The 18629-nt window shown below is 41.0% G+C and overlaps 1 protein-coding gene across 1 annotated transcript in view; it reads left to right on the top strand.

Annotated features, from left to right (window-relative positions):
* TMEFF1 (transmembrane protein with EGF like and two follistatin like domains 1) overlaps positions 1-18629 on the top strand; it is a 128035-nt gene that overhangs the window by 74849 nt on the left and 34557 nt on the right. The window contains exons 2-4 of the mRNA XM_082044985.1: positions 480-589; positions 4882-5011; positions 13810-13836. Of these exons, the coding sequence (XP_081901111.1) occupies positions 480-589; positions 4882-5011; positions 13810-13836 (267 nt within the window). The remainder of the gene's footprint in view (positions 1-479; positions 590-4881; positions 5012-13809; positions 13837-18629) is intronic.

Raw genomic sequence — 18629 nt, 5'->3', positions numbered from 1 at the left:
GCAGAGAAATTCTGATGTTTTAGCTTTTTTTCTTCTTCAGGACCTTTGTGGCAAGTAAGGCAAAAAGAGGTAGCAGGTGAGAAACATGGGCTGTGTGTCATGTAACTGTCCTGACTGCTACTAGGTGCAACTTCTGTGAAGAAAGGTTTTGTACTTGGAGCATCCCCAGCAGAGGGGGACATGGAAGGGAATTTAGGCAATGCAAACACGTGCCTGCTCTCTATCTGTGTGCTGAAGTGACATTTAGCTACAGCTGCTGTGCCAACCAGACAAAGCTGCCCCTGAGGAGCAGGACCTGCCTCTGGGGAGCAGGACAAAGCCAACACAAGCCAATCTGGATAAAGCTCTGGCTTTTTTCCTTTAATTTCTGTAGGGGAGTAAGGCAGCTAGGGGGCTTGGTGGGCTTGAGAACAAGGCAGCCTCCAAAATGACTCATCTTACAATTTCTTTTCTGTCTCCTTTTTCTATTTTTTTCATAGAGTTAAATGTAAGGGAATCCGACGTAAGAGTGTGTGATGAATCGTCATGTAAATACAGAGGAGTGTGCAAGGAAGAAGGCGATGGCGTGAAATGTGTGTGTCAGTTCCAGGTAAGGGCTGCTCACCTTTATGTTTGCTATTTCCGACCAATCTTTCTAGGTCTATTGAAGTATTTATAGAATCATCACTTCAAAAATTTTGCTCATCAACCAGCTTATATAGTGTAACCATAGGCTCCTTGATGGCACTGATTGGGATGGTACGTGACTGAACTTCACCAGGGGGTGCTCAGGGAGCAAGTGGAGAGCATCGCATCACATTTGCTCCCTGCACAATTTTGGTAAGTCAGCTGGCAGCACAGAGCGACGTGGGGAAGAACGAAGGGCCACCATGTGTGTTAGGAACCCCACCTGTGACCGGCATGAGCCGAAGGGGGGAGTGCTGAATGACACCCACTCTTCATCCCCACCTTGCCTCATCCTGCCCTGAGACTCAAGATGGGAGGGGAGGTGACCCAGAGCAGGGTGTCCAAGCTTTGTCACACATACTAGATGAACCTTTATACTTTAAATGCAGTACTTATTATGGATTTCTTACTCTACTGCCCAGTATTTAGGGCAGGGGTGTCAAGCTTATTTTCACCAGGGGCCACATCAGCCTCACGGTTGCCTTCAAAGGGCCAAATATACTTTTAGGATTGTATGAATGTAACTACTCCTATGGAAATGTGAAAATGTGTTTGACACCCCTGATTTAGAGGATTCTTCCTTGCTCTGCTGGTGGCTAAATGTGGTACATTAGATCTTAAGGAAGATCTTAAGGTATTTTGAATATCAGATAATAACAGGATCAGCAGTGATCATGAAGTTTACGAATGAAAATTGTGAATTAGTCCCCCTCAGGAAAAAAAATAAGTATGGAAGTTTGATTTTTAAAAATCCTCTGAACTTTCAAAACGCAGTAAATAGCAAGTTCAATTTGCTTCATTGGCAAATGAAGCCTTTAGTTTACATTTTTTATAACTATCATGGCAATCCTTCCTCCCCTCTCACCGCTCGCTTTTTAGATAAAAGAATACTGAAGTTCTTTCTTTTCACAATTTATAGCTAGGGCAAATGTATCAAATATTATGAGACTCCAGGTAAAACTGCAAGAGGTGGCAGTGTTATCAACTGGCCCTGGAGTGGGCTACCCTTCAGTGTTTCAAAACAATATTGTGTTCTGTTTCCAATAAATAATAAATCAAGGGGAACCAGAATAGCAACACTGTGTGTATGATCATATACTGGTTTTGGTTTCCAGTGTTTCAGAGCTGGTTTTTGATGTGGTGTCATTCAGGTGGGTACCTGTGCTGAAGGCATCCTGCAGCTTACATCCCATAAGAAAAACGGGATCTGACTGCTTTTCAAAGGGAGAAAAAATTCTTAAGAGAAGAGGTTTAGTCATCAGCCTTCACTCTAGCTCTAACTTTTAGTTATGAAAAATAATAAAATCAAAACCCAGTAATTATTTTTAAAAGTTAAATAAATTCAACCCTAAGCTAAGAAAAAGTGTAATTTCTTTTCTGTAGATAGTAAATTTTATTACTTCCTAATATCCAGGTCATGAGGACTAAAAAATTAACTGGCCCGTGTGATAAGCTGATACTTTGTTTTGAAGAATCTGGTTTTAAAATAAATATTATTTTTAGGCTAATTGTAAGCTTACCTATATTTCATGAAAAAAAAATAATCCTATACACTAAGGAAAGAATTCTACAGGTGAGGAGAAGGTGTTGTATTTTTCAGATATAGCAGGTTGAGTTCTTCCTGTAACTCTCAACCTTAATTATTCAGCTACAACTATCACCACGACAGAGGGGTACAGCTGTTCACAGCCAACCTTGAAATAAAGCCGAGGCTGGAACAAACCATCCCTCAGATTAAACCACCCCTCCGATTCAGGAAAATGCACAGAGATTTCAGTTCTTTTCCAGACATCACCACTCCCTCCTCCTCCTCTTTATCTGCCACCACTCCTGACCTGGCATCATTTCTTGACTGCTTAGTCTTCTGAAACTTTCAATATTAATTGGTTGTGTTTTTTCCTCCAAGGATCCCCTTTGGAGATGGACTGGCTGACAAATTTCCATGTTGTCACTGAAAGAGCTATAATATCATGGCAGCAAGAGTTCTGCAGGCCACGACCTCTCTGAACACCTTGTAGGCTTTTCCTCTCTTACCAAGTCATCTAACATAAAGCAAGTTACCTAAGTTTGTTTCCCCAGGATCAAATTTACGAATTAGACCGTAGGAGAGGTGCTGAAGGATTCAGTTGTGCTCTGCTTGCAGTGACCTTAAAAGATATCCTGAGTTTCTGCAGGCCTAGTCAGGAAAAAGGATAACTTCCTTTTTATTATAACAGAGGTGGGAGATAACATATGTTCACCAAACTTTTGGAAAGGTCTTTTGCTGTCATTTGGATGATGTTTTACAAAACCTAAATTAAGAAGTGATCACCACCTACTGAGTTATGGACAGGCATGGGGAGGTGAGAGAGAGCTGGCACAGGGCTCTTTTTCGATCTCAGTAAGAAAAGCTCAATAACAAATAGTTTAATAAGACAACTGCTTTAATAAGACATAATAGGAGAATGAATATAAATAGGGAGTAAACCTTATATCCCTTCAGATGCTGGGCACTCTGCAATCACAGAGCATTGGATGAAGCCCAGATGGATTTTCCCATGGGCTGCTGCACAAAGCAGATCCTGTCCATGGAGAGATGCTCTTTTTGTCTTTTTGGTCATTCAAGCTGTTGGAGGATTTCCTCACAAGAAAACCACTCTATTCCTAAAGGAGTCTACATGAGAACTTTTGGCTGCACTGTACCAAATCACTAAAGTCTTACCAAACTATGAAAAAGGAATCACTTTGCCTCTCATTTTCTATCCTCAGGACAGAAACCTGCAGCTTTAAAATAACACAGCAACTTTAAGATTGAATAGAGAATTATCTATTGGAAAGTATTGTTCATTCCAAGAGTTGCCCGTTTAATTATTCCCTAGAAGTGACTGTTCAGTGCGAGATATGACAGCACTGATGGTTGTGGTTGAATGTCTGAGAGCTACTTACTATGGGAAAGTATTACAAAACTGTTAGAAATAATTTTCAGAGCTGGCAGCATGATTTATTTCTGTTTGTGTATGCTTAGCTCAAGTTGGTCATCTGTGGCAGGATGACAAAGGAGAAAGGATAATTCCCTTCAAAATTATGTTCTAAAACTTGAGCATTTTGATGTTTGTGTATGCCAAAGCACAAAGAAACTGTTGTGGTAGACACTTGTTCGGAATTTGGAGAAGAAACTCTTGGCATTTTGGGGCAGTTTAGTTTAACTAATGCTGCTCTTTCTGTGTGAACAGTCATTGGTTGAACTATCCAGTTTAATCGCACATGTCACATGGCTGGGAATTTTGGTGGCTAGTCTGAGTCTTTTTTCATTGCTTTTTGTTGTTTGTGGGTTTTCTTTGCCTTAGGGTTTTAAAGATGCAAAAAGTGTTTGTAATTACAGATACCATTGCAGCCCCAAATAGAGCTCCACACAGTGAAATGGGGTTTGGATCTCCAGCTCCTCAGGGAGCGATGCAGCACTCGCAGGTGTTAGGTGGATTGGCTGTCTCAGTGTATTTTCCAGCATTTTAATATACATTACATACACAAGGGGTATATAATCCATCTTGCTTAGAATGTAAGAAAATAGCAAAATAGAGGCTGCTCCTGCCAAAGCCACTCCAAATGATAAATATTCCTTCCTTTCTTTTTTTATATGTACTAACTTTGAGCACAAAATTTTTCAGTATAGTAATACAAAAGCATTATTATAGTTGTTGACCAACTAAATCAGACTCATGATGCTCATGAATTTAATGGGAGGCGGTGATTGTTTTCCACCTCCCCTGAAAGATCCCTCTATGATCAAAACATTACCAAGTCTCCCCTTAAGCACTGTTCACCTAAAATTTTCCTTTGCTCTGTTTCATCCCACTGTGCCGAGTAATACATTCTTTTATTATCTTCAAGAAGTTCTCTCCTTTCTCAGTGTGTTTATCCTTCAAATACTTCTAGATGCTTGTCATATTCCCTCTAGCCATTAATGAGTCCCACTATAGTTATTCTGTTCTTTTAATCTTTCCTACTGAATTCCTATGTTCAGCCCATGTGGAGTTGGACTATTATTTCAGTGATCTGGAAGGAATACATATAGTGATATTGAGAAACTAACATATTTTAAATCTTTCTTTAGTGAACAGGGTTATGAGTCACTGCTAGTTATATTTACACAACTATCTTCCTATATATTAATATGCAGTTGAGATTAATCACATGGTTTTCTATGACTGAGTTACTTTATAATTTCTTTTTCAGTGTGACACAAACTATATTCCTGTTTGTGGATCAAATGGAGACACTTACCAAAATGAATGCTTCCTCAGGAGAGCTGCTTGCAAGCATCAGAAAGAGATAAGAGTGGTATCAAGAGGACCTTGTTATTCTGGTATGTAAAACATCACTTTGTGTCACTAATGAATGATGTTATATGGTTAGCTCTTTAATTTTGCCCTTAGCTCCAGAGATTTTAATTTTCATGCATTTCCTAGAATAAGATAATGTGGAAACCCCAAGACCTCTTTAGTGATGAAATACAGTTACAGAGAAGAATTCTGATATATCTTCTGATATGCTAAGAGGTTAATAAATAAACATTAAAATTAGAAATAGCCTATCTGAGAAAATAGTTAGTGAATGCTTCTGTCTTATGTGTAGAGGAGCCTTGATATTCATCAAAAGACTTACAATAAATTTGGAGCAGACTCCTAATTAGTCATTTCTTTCTAACTCATTTATTGGATGTACAGGATTACTGTGACATCCACCAAGTAACACTGACTGCCACTCTGCCTGTGTCCAAGGCATCATCTTCGAATGATTTAAATTTGTGTCATTACATTGAAGGTATACATAACTCTTAGAAAATCATCGTACCTCACATTTCTAATGGGCTATTCTTTTCCATCTTTCCATGCACTTAAAACACAGATTTTCCACATGCTTAAAATACATGGGACGGGTTTTCACTGTCTTGAATGCCCTTGGACACAGAAGCTTTATCCACCAGAGGTATTTTGAACCTCTGAACAGCTTCAAAGCTGGGAACAGCTGCCTTTCTCACAAGTAAATTAGATGACTCGGTAGCATCAACAACTGCATTCTTTGGTACATAAATAGCATCCCAAAAATTTAAGTGGCGGGACATCCCTCATCTTTTGATACACAATAGTTACTCGAATTAGCCTGAGCAAGGGTTAATCTGTATGGCAGCCAAAAGCATGATTACGGATCATGTACACACTCCCAGCTAGCTTAATAACTCTAGTTATCAATGACAATTTAGAGGCAGCAGCCTGGAACTCACTGGTAGCTGCAACATCCTATCTGGAAATTAGGGTAAATATTTGGGCAGTGTACCCAGGCCCAGCTCCTTGCTGCGGCTGCCAGTCCCAGAGCTACCTCATTTGAATGCAGCGTGGCTGTTTTACATGAGCTGCTCTAATGCTTTTGACTGCAGCTCAGACTCGTACTGAGATTTGTGGTTGTTTACCAAGGTCCAAAATGATCTATGACCTTGGTCCTAGAACTGAAGGAAACCTGCATTTTGTGCCCTGCTCAGTCACATAACTCCAGTTTACCTCAGGCAGGTGACAGAACTTACCTTCTTTCTCAATCTGCCACCTGTAAGTTACCTCCAGATGCTGAAGAAATAGGAAAGAAATGCATTACAGTTTTGGAGCACTCATTTCTATAACAACACTCAAGAAGTATGAAGGTTTGAACAGAGGATGTATAAGTAAATATTTTTTTTTTTTTAATTATTTTAAAAAGCAGACTTGCAACATGAAAGGTTTTTTTTCCCTCACTAAAATAAAACCCTAGGGTAATGTTTAGGTAACAACAACAAAAAAAGTGATTATTCTTATATACATTCTACCCTACTAAGAAAAAGACATTTTGAAATGAAAAACCAATTTTTCTCAGCCTCAGGTTAATGTCAGCTAATTACTATGTTACTCAGATGGTGCAGGATTTTTTTTTCAACCTCTCCCCCCTTTTCTTAAAGTCCTACATAAAACCCAAGAAATGCAGCATGATTTTTAGCACTTAGTGTAACAGATCCAGACATGTGCTGAGCCACAACTGACCAGAAAGTACTGTTACTTTCCAAATCTGAGGCTGTGATTCAGGCTGCATACTGCATTTCCAGTGGCGCAATTTAAAGCGCTTCAGCGGGGCTCCACCAGAACGACACCTGTGACCCCGAGTGTCTGACATGCTCCGGCTGATGTGAGAATATTGGATGATAAAAGCCATCATGTGGAACCTCACCATGCCCTGCTGGCTATCGTAGGTCATCGAGAAGTCAATATATTTGTACTCTTGATCTGTAACACACATATATTGAGAATCAAATGTCCAAATTAAAAAATCCGTTATAGACTCCCGTTTATTTTCATATAGTGCTTCTGAATTTGCTATGGAAATGCTTTGCCCTGGGATGTCATTGGAAGCTAAGCATAGATTCACTGGCTTCCTATCAGAGTTTTGATATTTCAAAGAAATGTTTCATCCTAGTGGGATGTACCTGTGACAGTAGGACAAAATTCCCCCTAGTGTTGCAACAACCATTTAATATTTAAAGTACCACAGACTTCTGAATCTCATACAGGAATGAAGTACTTCCCATTTGCTAGGGATTAGTACCTTCTGAAGCTAAGGCACTGGAACAGACTATACTGAGTGATTTAATCAGATCTATTTCTTGGCAGGTAACATTTGAATTATTTTTTATGTTCTTGGGTCATTTAGGAGGGTATTTATATATTCATTTTTATTTGAGTGCTCTCAGAGTTGCGAGATCCTAAAATCAGTAACGTTAAAAAAAGAGTCAGTCATAGGTGCTTTAGGAATTAACAAAGTGCAAGTTTTCACATTAAAAATGGTGGGTTAGAGATGGTTTAGAGAATGTATGGCTGAAGTTTTGGGGATTGTATATAGAGGTCTTAACATTTTCAAAGCCCATTTTTCTATGAAGGGACATTGTTTGTTCATATATCTGGGTTTACAGAGGTGTTTATGTGCCTAATTACCCCGGCACAAGCTGTGGGTTTCAGCCAATGCATGTAGCCCTGTGTTGTAAAATACAAGGAAACTAGGAAAATGAGTGAAACAGCTTTAGTGTTCTCTTTGCCTAATGCCTTAATATACCTTTGAGAAATGATGGTTCAAATCAAGCTAAATACAATTTGGCTTATGCCTAACCTGGGCTTTTGCATTCATGAAGGAATCATCTGGTGTGTGACTGGATGCAGATGAGCAGGGCTGTGAAGCGAAGTCCTCACTGGTGGTACTTTCCACCTTCCGTAGCTTCTCCTCCTTCCTCTGTGGGATTATGTTGTGAACAAGACCAGAGCACTGTCCTAGCTTTTTTTCTTTTTATATTTCTTAACCTTATCAGTTCCCAGTTTGCAGTTCAGCCCACAAACAAATACAGAGATAGGACCATCCAGCAGGGCGGGAGGAGATGGCAATAGCTACACTGGGACTCCTGCCAAACTCATAGCATCAGCGGTCTTGCTGCTGACCTGAAGCCTTGATGAGTTCATAAAGGGTGACGTTATACTGAAATCAATTCATGTTATGCCATCCTCTACTGGAGGTTATCCTGAACTGGCTTGCTAAACAGATTTAAGAAAGCAGGAAGAGAGGGCAGCCGGGGTGCTCAGAGCATTGGGTGTCACCAAGTCCCTTGATTTCATCTGCTTCCTTTTGTTGGTAAATTTATTGTCTTTTATTAGTTTAAATAAAATAAAGTAATTTAGTAAATAAGAAATGGACCTTGACGATTCATTTCTAAGAATGTGTGTTCCTATTAGCCCGCACACAGAGCCACAATTTTGACTGCTGCCAGATTTATATTATATGCACATGAAAATGTAACCACAAAATGATGTAGTACTTGATATATTGTAATTATATATTCTCAGTGTACTGTATGTATTTGGAAGGCACGGTCTGTTGCTTTCTGTTGGGATTTCTAAAGTAAAAAAAAAAAAAGGCAATTTGCAGAACTAGAAACAAACACTATATCTGTTAGATTTAAGGAATTATTCTCTTAGGAGTGGCTTTAACTTAGTGTTCTTCAGTCTGAAGTAATCAAGCTCTTACCCTGAGTTGGATGCAGATATTTTTACAGTAGATGTGTTGGATTTTGGTTTTGTTTTCTGTGGGAGGCTTACAGTGAAGCATAATCAGATGCACACATTGTCCTGAAAATAAATATAATAAGCTCAGTTTAATCCTTTTGAGGGAGTTAAGGAAGAAATTCTAAGCAACTCATTTCTAGATTAAGGAAATGTGAAAATAACTCTTTATGCTCTCTCAAGAAAGCCATAACAAACCTGAAAACCTTCTGTAAGAACTTCCATTCACTCTGAGAGGTGACGGAGACCCTGACTCCCAGAGCCAGTGCAGTACTGGAGCTTTCATGTCCAGCCTGGAAGGAGGGTTTGCAACTGTGTCACTATTCTGTCATTAGGAAATGCTTTGGAAGGAAAGAAATAGGCTTACCTAGATATATCTCATCAACATGTGCCAGGATTTAATATCCTGCACTTTTTGTGTGTGTGTTTTGGGGTTTTTTTTGCATGGCATAAGCAAGCAGTACATGGCTACCAGGATCAAGTGATAGCAACCACTTGTTCCCTGAAGATGTCAAGTCAAATGGACGTTCCTCACACACAGCCCTGGCAATGCAGAGGTTAAAAGCCTGTCTCCAGCAGCCAGAGGCCTTGCAGCTGCTGGCAATTAGGCTTGTCAGCAAAAAAAAAGAAAAAAAAAAAGCTCCTGCTGGCATATCTAAATCCAGGGTAATTGCCAGCAGGCAGGCCTGCTTCTGGAGGGTGGGATGGCTGAGCTGGTGTGTTTCTTCCCAAAATTCTTTTGTGCAGCAGTGAGAAGTTGGAGCTTGTTTTGGTCTTTCCTCCTGTTGCTGGCTTGAAATGGGCTGTGTTGATTCTACATCTCTTCCAAAACATTGGTCCTTGTGCTGCTGCTGCTTGGAGATTTCAGGGACTGTGCTGCTGCTGCAGGAGCTGATGGAGTATTGCAGCATGCTGAGGAAAGAGAGAAAGTTAAAAGCTCTCCCTGGGCAATGCAATAGGTTATTATCCACCTCTACTCTGCCCTGGTGAGGCTGCATCTGGAGTACTGTGCCCGGTTTTGGATTCCTCAGTTCAAGAAGGACAAGAAATTACTGGAGGGAGTCCAGCAGTGGGCTACAAAGTGATTAGGGGTCTGGAGCATCTTTCTTATGAGGAGAGACTGAGGGAGCTGGGTCTGTTCAGCCTGGAGAAGAGAAGGCTGAGAGGGGATCTCATCAGTGCTTATAAATATCTCAAGGGTGGGTGTCAAGAGGATGGGACCAGACTCCTTTCAGTGGTGCCCAATGATAGGATGAGGGGCAATGGGCACAGACTGAAGCACAGGAGATTCCATGTGAATATGAGGAGAAACTTCTTTACCTTGAGGGTGCCAGAGCACTGGAACAGGCTGCCCAGAGAGGCTGTGGAGTCTCCTTCTCTGGAGACATTCAAAACCTGCCTGGACACATTCCTGTGTGATCTGCTCTGGGTGAACCTGCTTTAGCAGGTGGGTTGGACTAGGTGATCTCCAGAGGTCCTTTCCAACCCCAACCATTCTGTGACTAGTGCTCTCATCACTATGTCTCATGCCACCTGTGTAGATCATGATGATCATCTTTGGTAGCAAATTCTTCATAATTTTAGCCAATCTTTACTTAGAGGCACTCTTGTATACCTAGGGTTAAACTGCAGCAAGCTTGCTCTGTCCTACCATGGAGAGGACTGCTTCGTTAGCTCTGTTAACCAGGAAATCCAGGCTAACAGGGAACTAGGAATTGAGACAGCATCTGCCCTTTCTCTCTTCCACTTCTGTCTCATAAGATGAGCAATGAAAGACAATTGAATAAAAGAGTGAACATTATCCAGGACTTGCTCAGTGAAGTTTCTGGAGTGCTGGTGTGGGAAGACCAATTTCTGCTTCATGAAAAGTAGTGCCATGTACTGTCTTTGTACTAAAATCCCCCCAGCTATATCCCAAAAGCTTTAGGAGAAAATCCAGGACTTGGGTATAAAGAGTATAATAACTCTTGGGTGACAAAGTTCAGATGCTGGAAATCCCTTCTCAGCTGTCAGCTAAGCTTTGCAATACCCGAATTCAGCACATACATCATTTTTTTGGCTTTGTTTCCTGGAGAACAGTGTACAGTTTTACCTTCAGTGTGTCAAGAGCCATTCTGTTTTGCCCACTGCTGAAAAGCTGTTGACCTGCTTCTTACATAGATCTAAAAAAGGTGCAGTGTTTTGGTGTTTCTTTGCCTGCCTCTCTGTGAGCAGGATCAGATAGGTTTGCTCTAGAGGTGCCCACTGGATCACCTGCCCCATGTGAATCAAGTGGAAGAGTCTGCTTGCTTAAGATTTGTCAGTGTACTGTTAGTCTTCCTGTTCATACTTAGTGATTTGGAGCTCTTGCCCTGAATGGGGAAGAGATGGGTTCAATTTTCATGCTAGTTTGAGTTAAAAGCCATCCCTCCTGAATAAGACAGGCTGTTTTGGGTTTGGAGAGCGTACCTTCTGCCTCTGCACCAAAGCAGACCCATGGTACTCTCCTGTTCAGAGAGAACAAAAAAAAAAAACCAACCAAAAAACAAAGGGATTCCCACTGTAGTCTAGTGCTTACAGTGCTCAGATGCTGTGGCTGATCCATGTGCTGCTTTATGTATTTTAGCCAGAAACTCCTTCATGGATAAAAGCAGTTCACAGCAGAAGCCCGTACATTCATGTATAAGCATATTTTTATAAGCCTATTTGGAAAAGAGTGGCTTAAGTAAAGAGAGAAATCACTCACTTTCTGATTACTGGTCCGTGGCTGAAGGAGGATTCTCTTTCTGTCCAGCTTCCTCGCTTGTTTGGGCACCTTTCTTGCCAGGTCTTGGTGCATGGAGACCACTTTTGGAAATCCCAGATTGGTTAAGGGCCTCAAAAGAACAGGGCTGCTTGTCCAAGTAAGCTTCAAAAAATGCTACTTTTTTAACCAGCAGCTGCCTGGGGAAATGTAGCCAAGACTCAGAAAAAAAGCAGGAACACCAGCTTAGTTTAGCACAGTTACCCTGGAGACAAGAGTCCTCACACAGCTCCAAGGCTCAGAGGGGAGACATGAGCTGCCAGTGAAAAGCTGAAAATGATGCAGTGTTATAGAGGATGACACTTATTTTTTTAATGGTTTCTTGAGATCTGAAAGCCCAGAGGAGCGGGAATGGATCTGTTCCATTACTAGGATATCCTGCCAAGTGGAGACAGAGTTGCCTGTGGACTTCATGTATATCAACCCAATAATCCATAGAGAGGGGTGGTCTGAGCATCACCTCTGTCACTTCTATACCTCTCTCATTGTAGCTCATACTATGTGATGGTATCTCCCCTGCTGCACAGCACCTCACGGTATAACGTGAACCCCTCATACTAGAGCAGAGCGGCAATTCTCACCTTGGGGCTGAATGCACAGGGGAAGGTGGTCAGAGAGTGACAGTTGGAAACAAAAACATGGAACAAGTCAAGTTTCTTTGAGACATTTTAACCTTTGTTTTTTATATGAATTACAGGTTGAACTTGCTCATGTTTGTCTGTCAGCCTTCTCTCCCCTGGAACAGCTTATGACACAATTTCACCACTACAAATAAACCTGTATTCTTACTTCATATAAGTAAATTATACTCCTTTGAATTTCTTAATGAAGAAATACTGCATATTTCTCAGTGACTCAACAGCGATATTTTATATGGGGTTGTCTGCTTTGTCAGTAAAGTGGGTCACTATCGATGGAACAAAAGCCCTTCTGTTTTTGCATTTGATTCTCCAAGGTAATAAGATCAGTCTATTAGACATTGAGTAGTGGTATAGGAGAAAAGAAAGGAAAATATAGGCGGAGGAAAGAAACCTCTCTATTCCTGATACTCCATGTGACAGGAAATTATTTTTAATGTGTAAAGTGACCCAGTAACGTGGAATTTCACACTTTCATCCACGCACTAGAGGGAATTATTCTTAGAAATATAACTGCTTAAAGAAAAACTGGGAGGAGGGAACTGAGCAAACAGAGGGTTTGGTTTTTCTTTTGATGTGAACAACGAGCTCATATGTGGAAGTAAGAACTGCACTCCTGTCTCTATCTGGCCTCCTTCTTCTTTCAGATTTGTGGAAATAAATTCAGCTCCCTTCTCCATCAGCAAAGCAGGCATGAAAGGAGAGGTGTGGGATCAGCAGTGTGTGTGCGCTCTGCTCCTCTCCTCATCTTCCAGAGAAGCTGAGCTCACGGGGATGGGAAGTAATTCACTGACAGTAATTGCCATCCCATCCTCTCCTCTCCGCTTCCTTTGTGCAAGAAAGACAGAGGGAGGTCTGTGACTCAGAGGGTGTGTTTCAGGGCCTGTCTTTACTGCTGAAGATGCTGCGCAGAGCGCTGCCCAGCGGGATGCCTGTCCCTGTACAAAATCCTGAGCCAGCTCCGTACTGCTCTGAAGTGGAGTTAGTTGGCCTGGGGAGGTGAGGAAGCTCGAGTCCTGCTGATGCTTGAATGCAAGGGGATGCAGCCACAAGCTGTCACTCATCAAATGCTAATCCAGTCAGCCTAATGTCAATGAAATAACTATGCCATTAAAGCATCCTTATATGAAGTGACTGACTCAGCAGAGGAGCTATTTTGTGGGTAGATGACTTAAGCCAACTTTACTCTGAGCACCAGTTGTCTTCTGGAGGTACTTCTGCAGTCATGTGATTTATATATTACTCCTTCACGTACCACTCCCAGGGCCAGGGTAAAAAAAATAAATATTCCAACAATCAGAGTCTGCACTCTTCATCTCTTTTGGTTTTAACTCATTTGAATAACTAACAGTTGGAAAAATGCTAAGAAAGCAATTTATTTTTCAGTATCGAATGATGCTGTTCCTTGAATAAAAATATCTTGCCAGGCAAGAGAGAGAATAGGGCACAGTATGCATGGACAAACTGTATTAAAGCATGCCAGACTTTATGTGGGATGTTTGTTTTTACACCTGGCTCATGAAATGTAACACCTGTGTAATGTTTCACAGTGACAAGTTCCTGAACAGCTGCTCCCAGAACAATATTTTCATTTGCTCCCCCTGTGTTTCTTTTTCAGATAATGGCTCTGGGTCAGGAGAAGGAGGTGAGTACCAAACTCAAGTTACACTTCCTTTTGGTCTTGCTTTTTTGCTATATGTGTATTGGTTTTATGTACCTGGTTGCTGTATACCACATGAATTAAGGAAAAATTATGACAACTTAAAAATAAGCTTTAACATTGCAATGCTATCTGATGATCTCAGAACAGTATTTGTATAGGAATAGGTTGTAGTGTGCATTTGACCTATATAATTTGTTGCCAGCAATACAGTGTAATATTTAGATTCCTGTTTCACCTGTATTTCACTCCTGGAAATGTCCATTCACAATACATTTCTTACTTGTTTTTCTTTAATTCATTTCCTTAGTGTCTACAATGTCTACTTATTACTTTATCCTTAGTCCAACATGTTGCCTAAAATATGTTATTACAGTATGATACCTGTTTTAACAAATATTTTACATGTTTCTGTTCAAAGCTTTATGTTCAAAACTAGTACTTGTAGAAGTGTTCCTATCTTTGAACACATCTCAACCTTCTTCCAGGATTAAAAAAAAGACATGATTTTATCTTAATTCTATCTTTGATACTGCTAGAAAGAATATATATAGAATGAAAAATGTGAGATATAGATATAAACAGACACAGAAAAGCCATTTTGCTTTTACGTTTTGCTTGTATTATGGAGGTGTTGCAGTTCATACTGATGGGACTGAGTTTTGAAATACTGGAAATCTTGTACATGAAAATGTGCTTTTGTAGAAGACAATCGATGGCATCGCTGTCTGTCTAAACACAACAGTTAAACTTACCAAAAATCAGGAGCTAGCTCTCTCTTTTTTCATGTGTGGAGTGACAGGGAGGCATTTCCCTCCCCTTTACTAAGATGCTATCAGTAAATTCCTGGGCTGCTGCCAGCACATGGCTGTTCTCACCTCTGTTTCCTTTTGGAGCAGTATCTAAAGGAACATTTTTCTGCTCAAATGCTGCCTCTTCTTACCTTCAATGGTGGTTTTTTTTTTTCCCCAAAACTCTTCCTCCTGAGATTGTATCATGCTCTTTCCCAGCTGTTTGCTTCTCCTTCCCCCTTTGTTCCCCAGCCTGTTATCTCATTACAGCTGCTCCCTGCAAGCTGAGCCTTACTTGCCTTCACACTGCTATTCACTTCTTATAGGAGACAGATGACAGTAATTTAGTCCACATCTGACTTTTATTTTTGGAACACTTTTAGAAATGTTTTAATGCTCTTGGGATTTTTTTTTTTTCAGTATTTCCTAATTGGATACAAAAATCCCCATTGAAGTCCCTTGTATATATTACTGTGTTGGTCTGGAAGAGATTGGCAGCTGACTGACAGATGTGGCGATTCTTTGGGTAATTTTATGAACAATTTGGAGAAAAGCAGGACAGAACATGTTGTGTCTTCTTGGTTAGGCTGCTCACTGAAGAGCTGAAAGATGCAAGTTCAAATATACTCATTGTTTGTTCTGGGACGGGAGACTGAACCAGGTCCACCGTCTCTTGGTAAGAGAGGTCCAAAAATGGGTTTCCCTTGGTCACTGCTGTTGTTTCTGTTCTCACTTGAAATATTCATTGAGCCTGGGACAAAGGCAGCAGAGAGGAAAGCAACAGCCTGGAGGCTGGGAGGATGCATGCTGTAGAAAGGCTTTGTTAGTTGGGTCTCAGAGTGGTAGTGAATTTTAATTATTTATGCAAAATAGAATGACATCAGCTGAGGAGATTTGGGGTCCCTCCATACTACCTTGTAGCAGTGGTTAGTGTGTTGCCTTGAGAGGTGGAATAGGTAGGTTTGGTTCACTTCAGGCACAGAGGAAAATATTGAATCTGGGTTCCTTGGCCCCAGGTAAGTATCTGCCCTGCCTGGATGTTGAATAAAGAAGGGACAACATACCCACTGCCTCCTGCAGCAGCCTTGTGATGTTAGCCCTTCATTTATTTGGCTTTCTTCGAAGTGCCTTGGGGCCACCTGAAGTGTTCCTGCACCTGTTCAGTATGAAAACAGTTGGGTTTAGTTCTTAATTTTAGATAGAAATACTATTTTAAACAACCAGAAATTGAAAATCCTGCTTGGTACTTCTTCTCTTGGATACACCTAGGTGAATTTGTGACACGTTGAACTAGTACTGTTCGCATCCACATTCCTCACTGAACTGGGCACTGGGTAATACTTCCACAAGACAGTTGGCTAGTCTTCAGCAAGTTGAGTCATTTTCTGTGTGTGAAAGCAATCCTTCAAGGGATGGAATTCACTGTTGCTTTGATTACTGAAGTCTGCTTTGGCCGAAAACTCCAAGAGTATTTTTGTACTCACAATATTTTTTTTTAATCTGGAGTTTGTTTTGTTTCATTTTTCAAGTAACTGTAAAACTGTTACAAGGAGACATGAAAAACGTCAAGGTTATAGTACTAGTTGATGGAATTTAGAGGATGGAGGTGCATTGTTCAGGATCCAGACAAAGAGAAAGGACAGGAACCTGGGCAGAGGGTGACCTGCAGGGTAGGGGTGCTCCCTGGTGCACACCACAGTCCTGCCTCCGTGGTTCTTCCAGCTATGGGACTGATTGGAGCACAGCACAGCTCCTTCCTGACCCAGCCTTCCCCATTTTCTTCTTGGAGGAATCTAGGACATGATGAGATGTAATAATCACCCTGATCATTTAATATGAGGCTCTTGGCCGAGGGTACACAAATGGGAACCAAGTTGCATGAGGAGCTTCTGTAGCCTGTGGATTAGGTACAGCTACTGCTTGTAAGTACAAGGAAGCAGCAACACAAGTGGAAAAATGCAAGGGTGAGAGGCTCCACCAATCTAGAATATTGTGCCCAGTTCTGGGCCCCTCAGTTCAAGAAGGACAGGGAACTGCTAGAGAGGGTCCAGCACAGGGCAACAAAGATGATTAAGGGAGTGGAGCATCTCCCTTATGAGGAAAGGCTGAGGGAGCTGGGTCTCTTTAGTTTGGAGAAGAGGAGACTGAGGGCTGACCTTATTAATGTTTATAAATATATAAAGTGTAAGTGCCACGAGGATGGAGCCAGGCTCTTCTCGGTGGCAAACAATGATAGGACAAGGGGTAATGGGATCAAGCTGGAACACAAGAGGTTCCACTTAAATTTGAGAAAAAACTTCTTCTCAGTGAGGGTGACAGAGCACTGGAACAGGCTGCCCAGGGGGGTTGTGGAGTCTCCTTCACTGGAGACATTCAAAACCCGCCTGGACATGTTCCTGTGCGACCTCACCTAGGCATTCCTGCTCCGGCAGGGGGATTGGACTAGATGATCTTTAGAGGTCCCTTCCAATCCCAAACATACTGTGATACTGTGAGAGGGAGCCAGCAAGTGAGCAAGTGTGCTAGCTTAGAAATTTCTGTTTTCTTCCTAGGATTTACATTTCCAGATGTTAATCACAGAATCAGTGTATGCTATGTTTCTTAAACACACAATTAGTGTGATTGTGTATGCACCAGCGATGCTTGCACACACGGAATGGATGAGCGCAGCTGCTTGTATATGTTCAGAAAGCATTGCAATTGCTGTGCAGCAGATGTACTGTTTGCTGGTAGGTTTTTAACTGTGAAGAAACGTACTGGGAAAGCATCTGAGCTGTACTTTTCTGTTGTTACAGCTCTGCCTGTGACAATCTTCACTGCTGCCTCACGTGTGGCTGAGATTTGCGCTGGTGGTTCTCACTGTTCTCTTTCATTTTCCAGACACAGAACAAACTCATTAATGATTCTGAAACTTGACTTCATGCATATTTTCCCTCCTACTCCCAAACTGTATGATGTTAAATGCATTCATTTTTATGTCAAAAAAAAAAAGGTAAATTCAGAACTGATTAAGAAAACTCACAACAGTCCTCTTCCTCAAAGATTATTTCAGACAATGTCTTGCCTTAGAAGTTGTCATGTGCCACAAAAATGCTATAGACCGTGGATCCACGTTCTCTCCCAGATCATGTTTACTGTGACAAAGATACTAGATTTTAAGAAAAGAATTAAGAGTCAGAGAATTTTTTCAGTATGCCTGAATAGAGATGAAGGAGCATAATTTTTAAGGGTGACACAATTGTCTAGTTGCCCTCTGACATTCTAGATAAGCGATTTCCATTTTCTACACTCTGAATGCACAGTATTAATAAAGAGTTGTAATAAAATTATTCATTTTGCTCATTTCAGAAGTCTGAACCTTCAATTAGCATAATAAAAATTACACTTATGAAACTATGCTTTTGATCACTTTTGGCAATAGGTATCCTGAAGCCACTTCTAAGAAGAGTATGGACTGTTAATTCAGAAATTAGAGAAATTTCAAAAGCCTCATTACCATTATCTTTCAGCCCTACAGAAAGCAATGTCAGAGACTGGGGACTCAAACCTAAAAAAGTTGCTTAGTTGAGGTCACAGCTGAAGATGGTGGGATCCTTCAGATTTTCATTTAACACCTGGGCTTCTCTTTGCAATCTTGTGTGAATCATTCTGCAGTTTCTCAGTTCTGAAGAATACAGTCATAAAAGCAGCTCCTGATCCACTTTGTTTAAACACTGATTTGTAGCCTTCATGGTCAGAAGACCTCAGATCTTGGTTAAAGCCAAATTGTCAATATTGTAAAAAAGATCCAAGCACAACATTACCCAGCTAGTAGTGAGACAACTGAAAGGGCAGTCGGAACCACTGATGTAAATTCTGTTTGGATTTACAGTCGTATCCTACATTCATAAAGGAAATTTTGGCCCACTACAGATGGGAACACTTAATCCTAGAGGAAAACTTTGGTAAAGAAACTGTTTCCTTTTTGTGTTAAAGGTATTTGTGACA

This window comes from Streptopelia decaocto, assembly GCF_964273445.1.
Source record: "Streptopelia decaocto genome assembly, chromosome: 2".
NCBI classification, from domain to species: domain Eukaryota; kingdom Metazoa; phylum Chordata; class Aves; order Columbiformes; family Columbidae; genus Streptopelia; species Streptopelia decaocto.
Note: the sequence above shows the minus strand (reverse complement) of the source record. Positions and strands in the feature narration are given on the sequence as shown.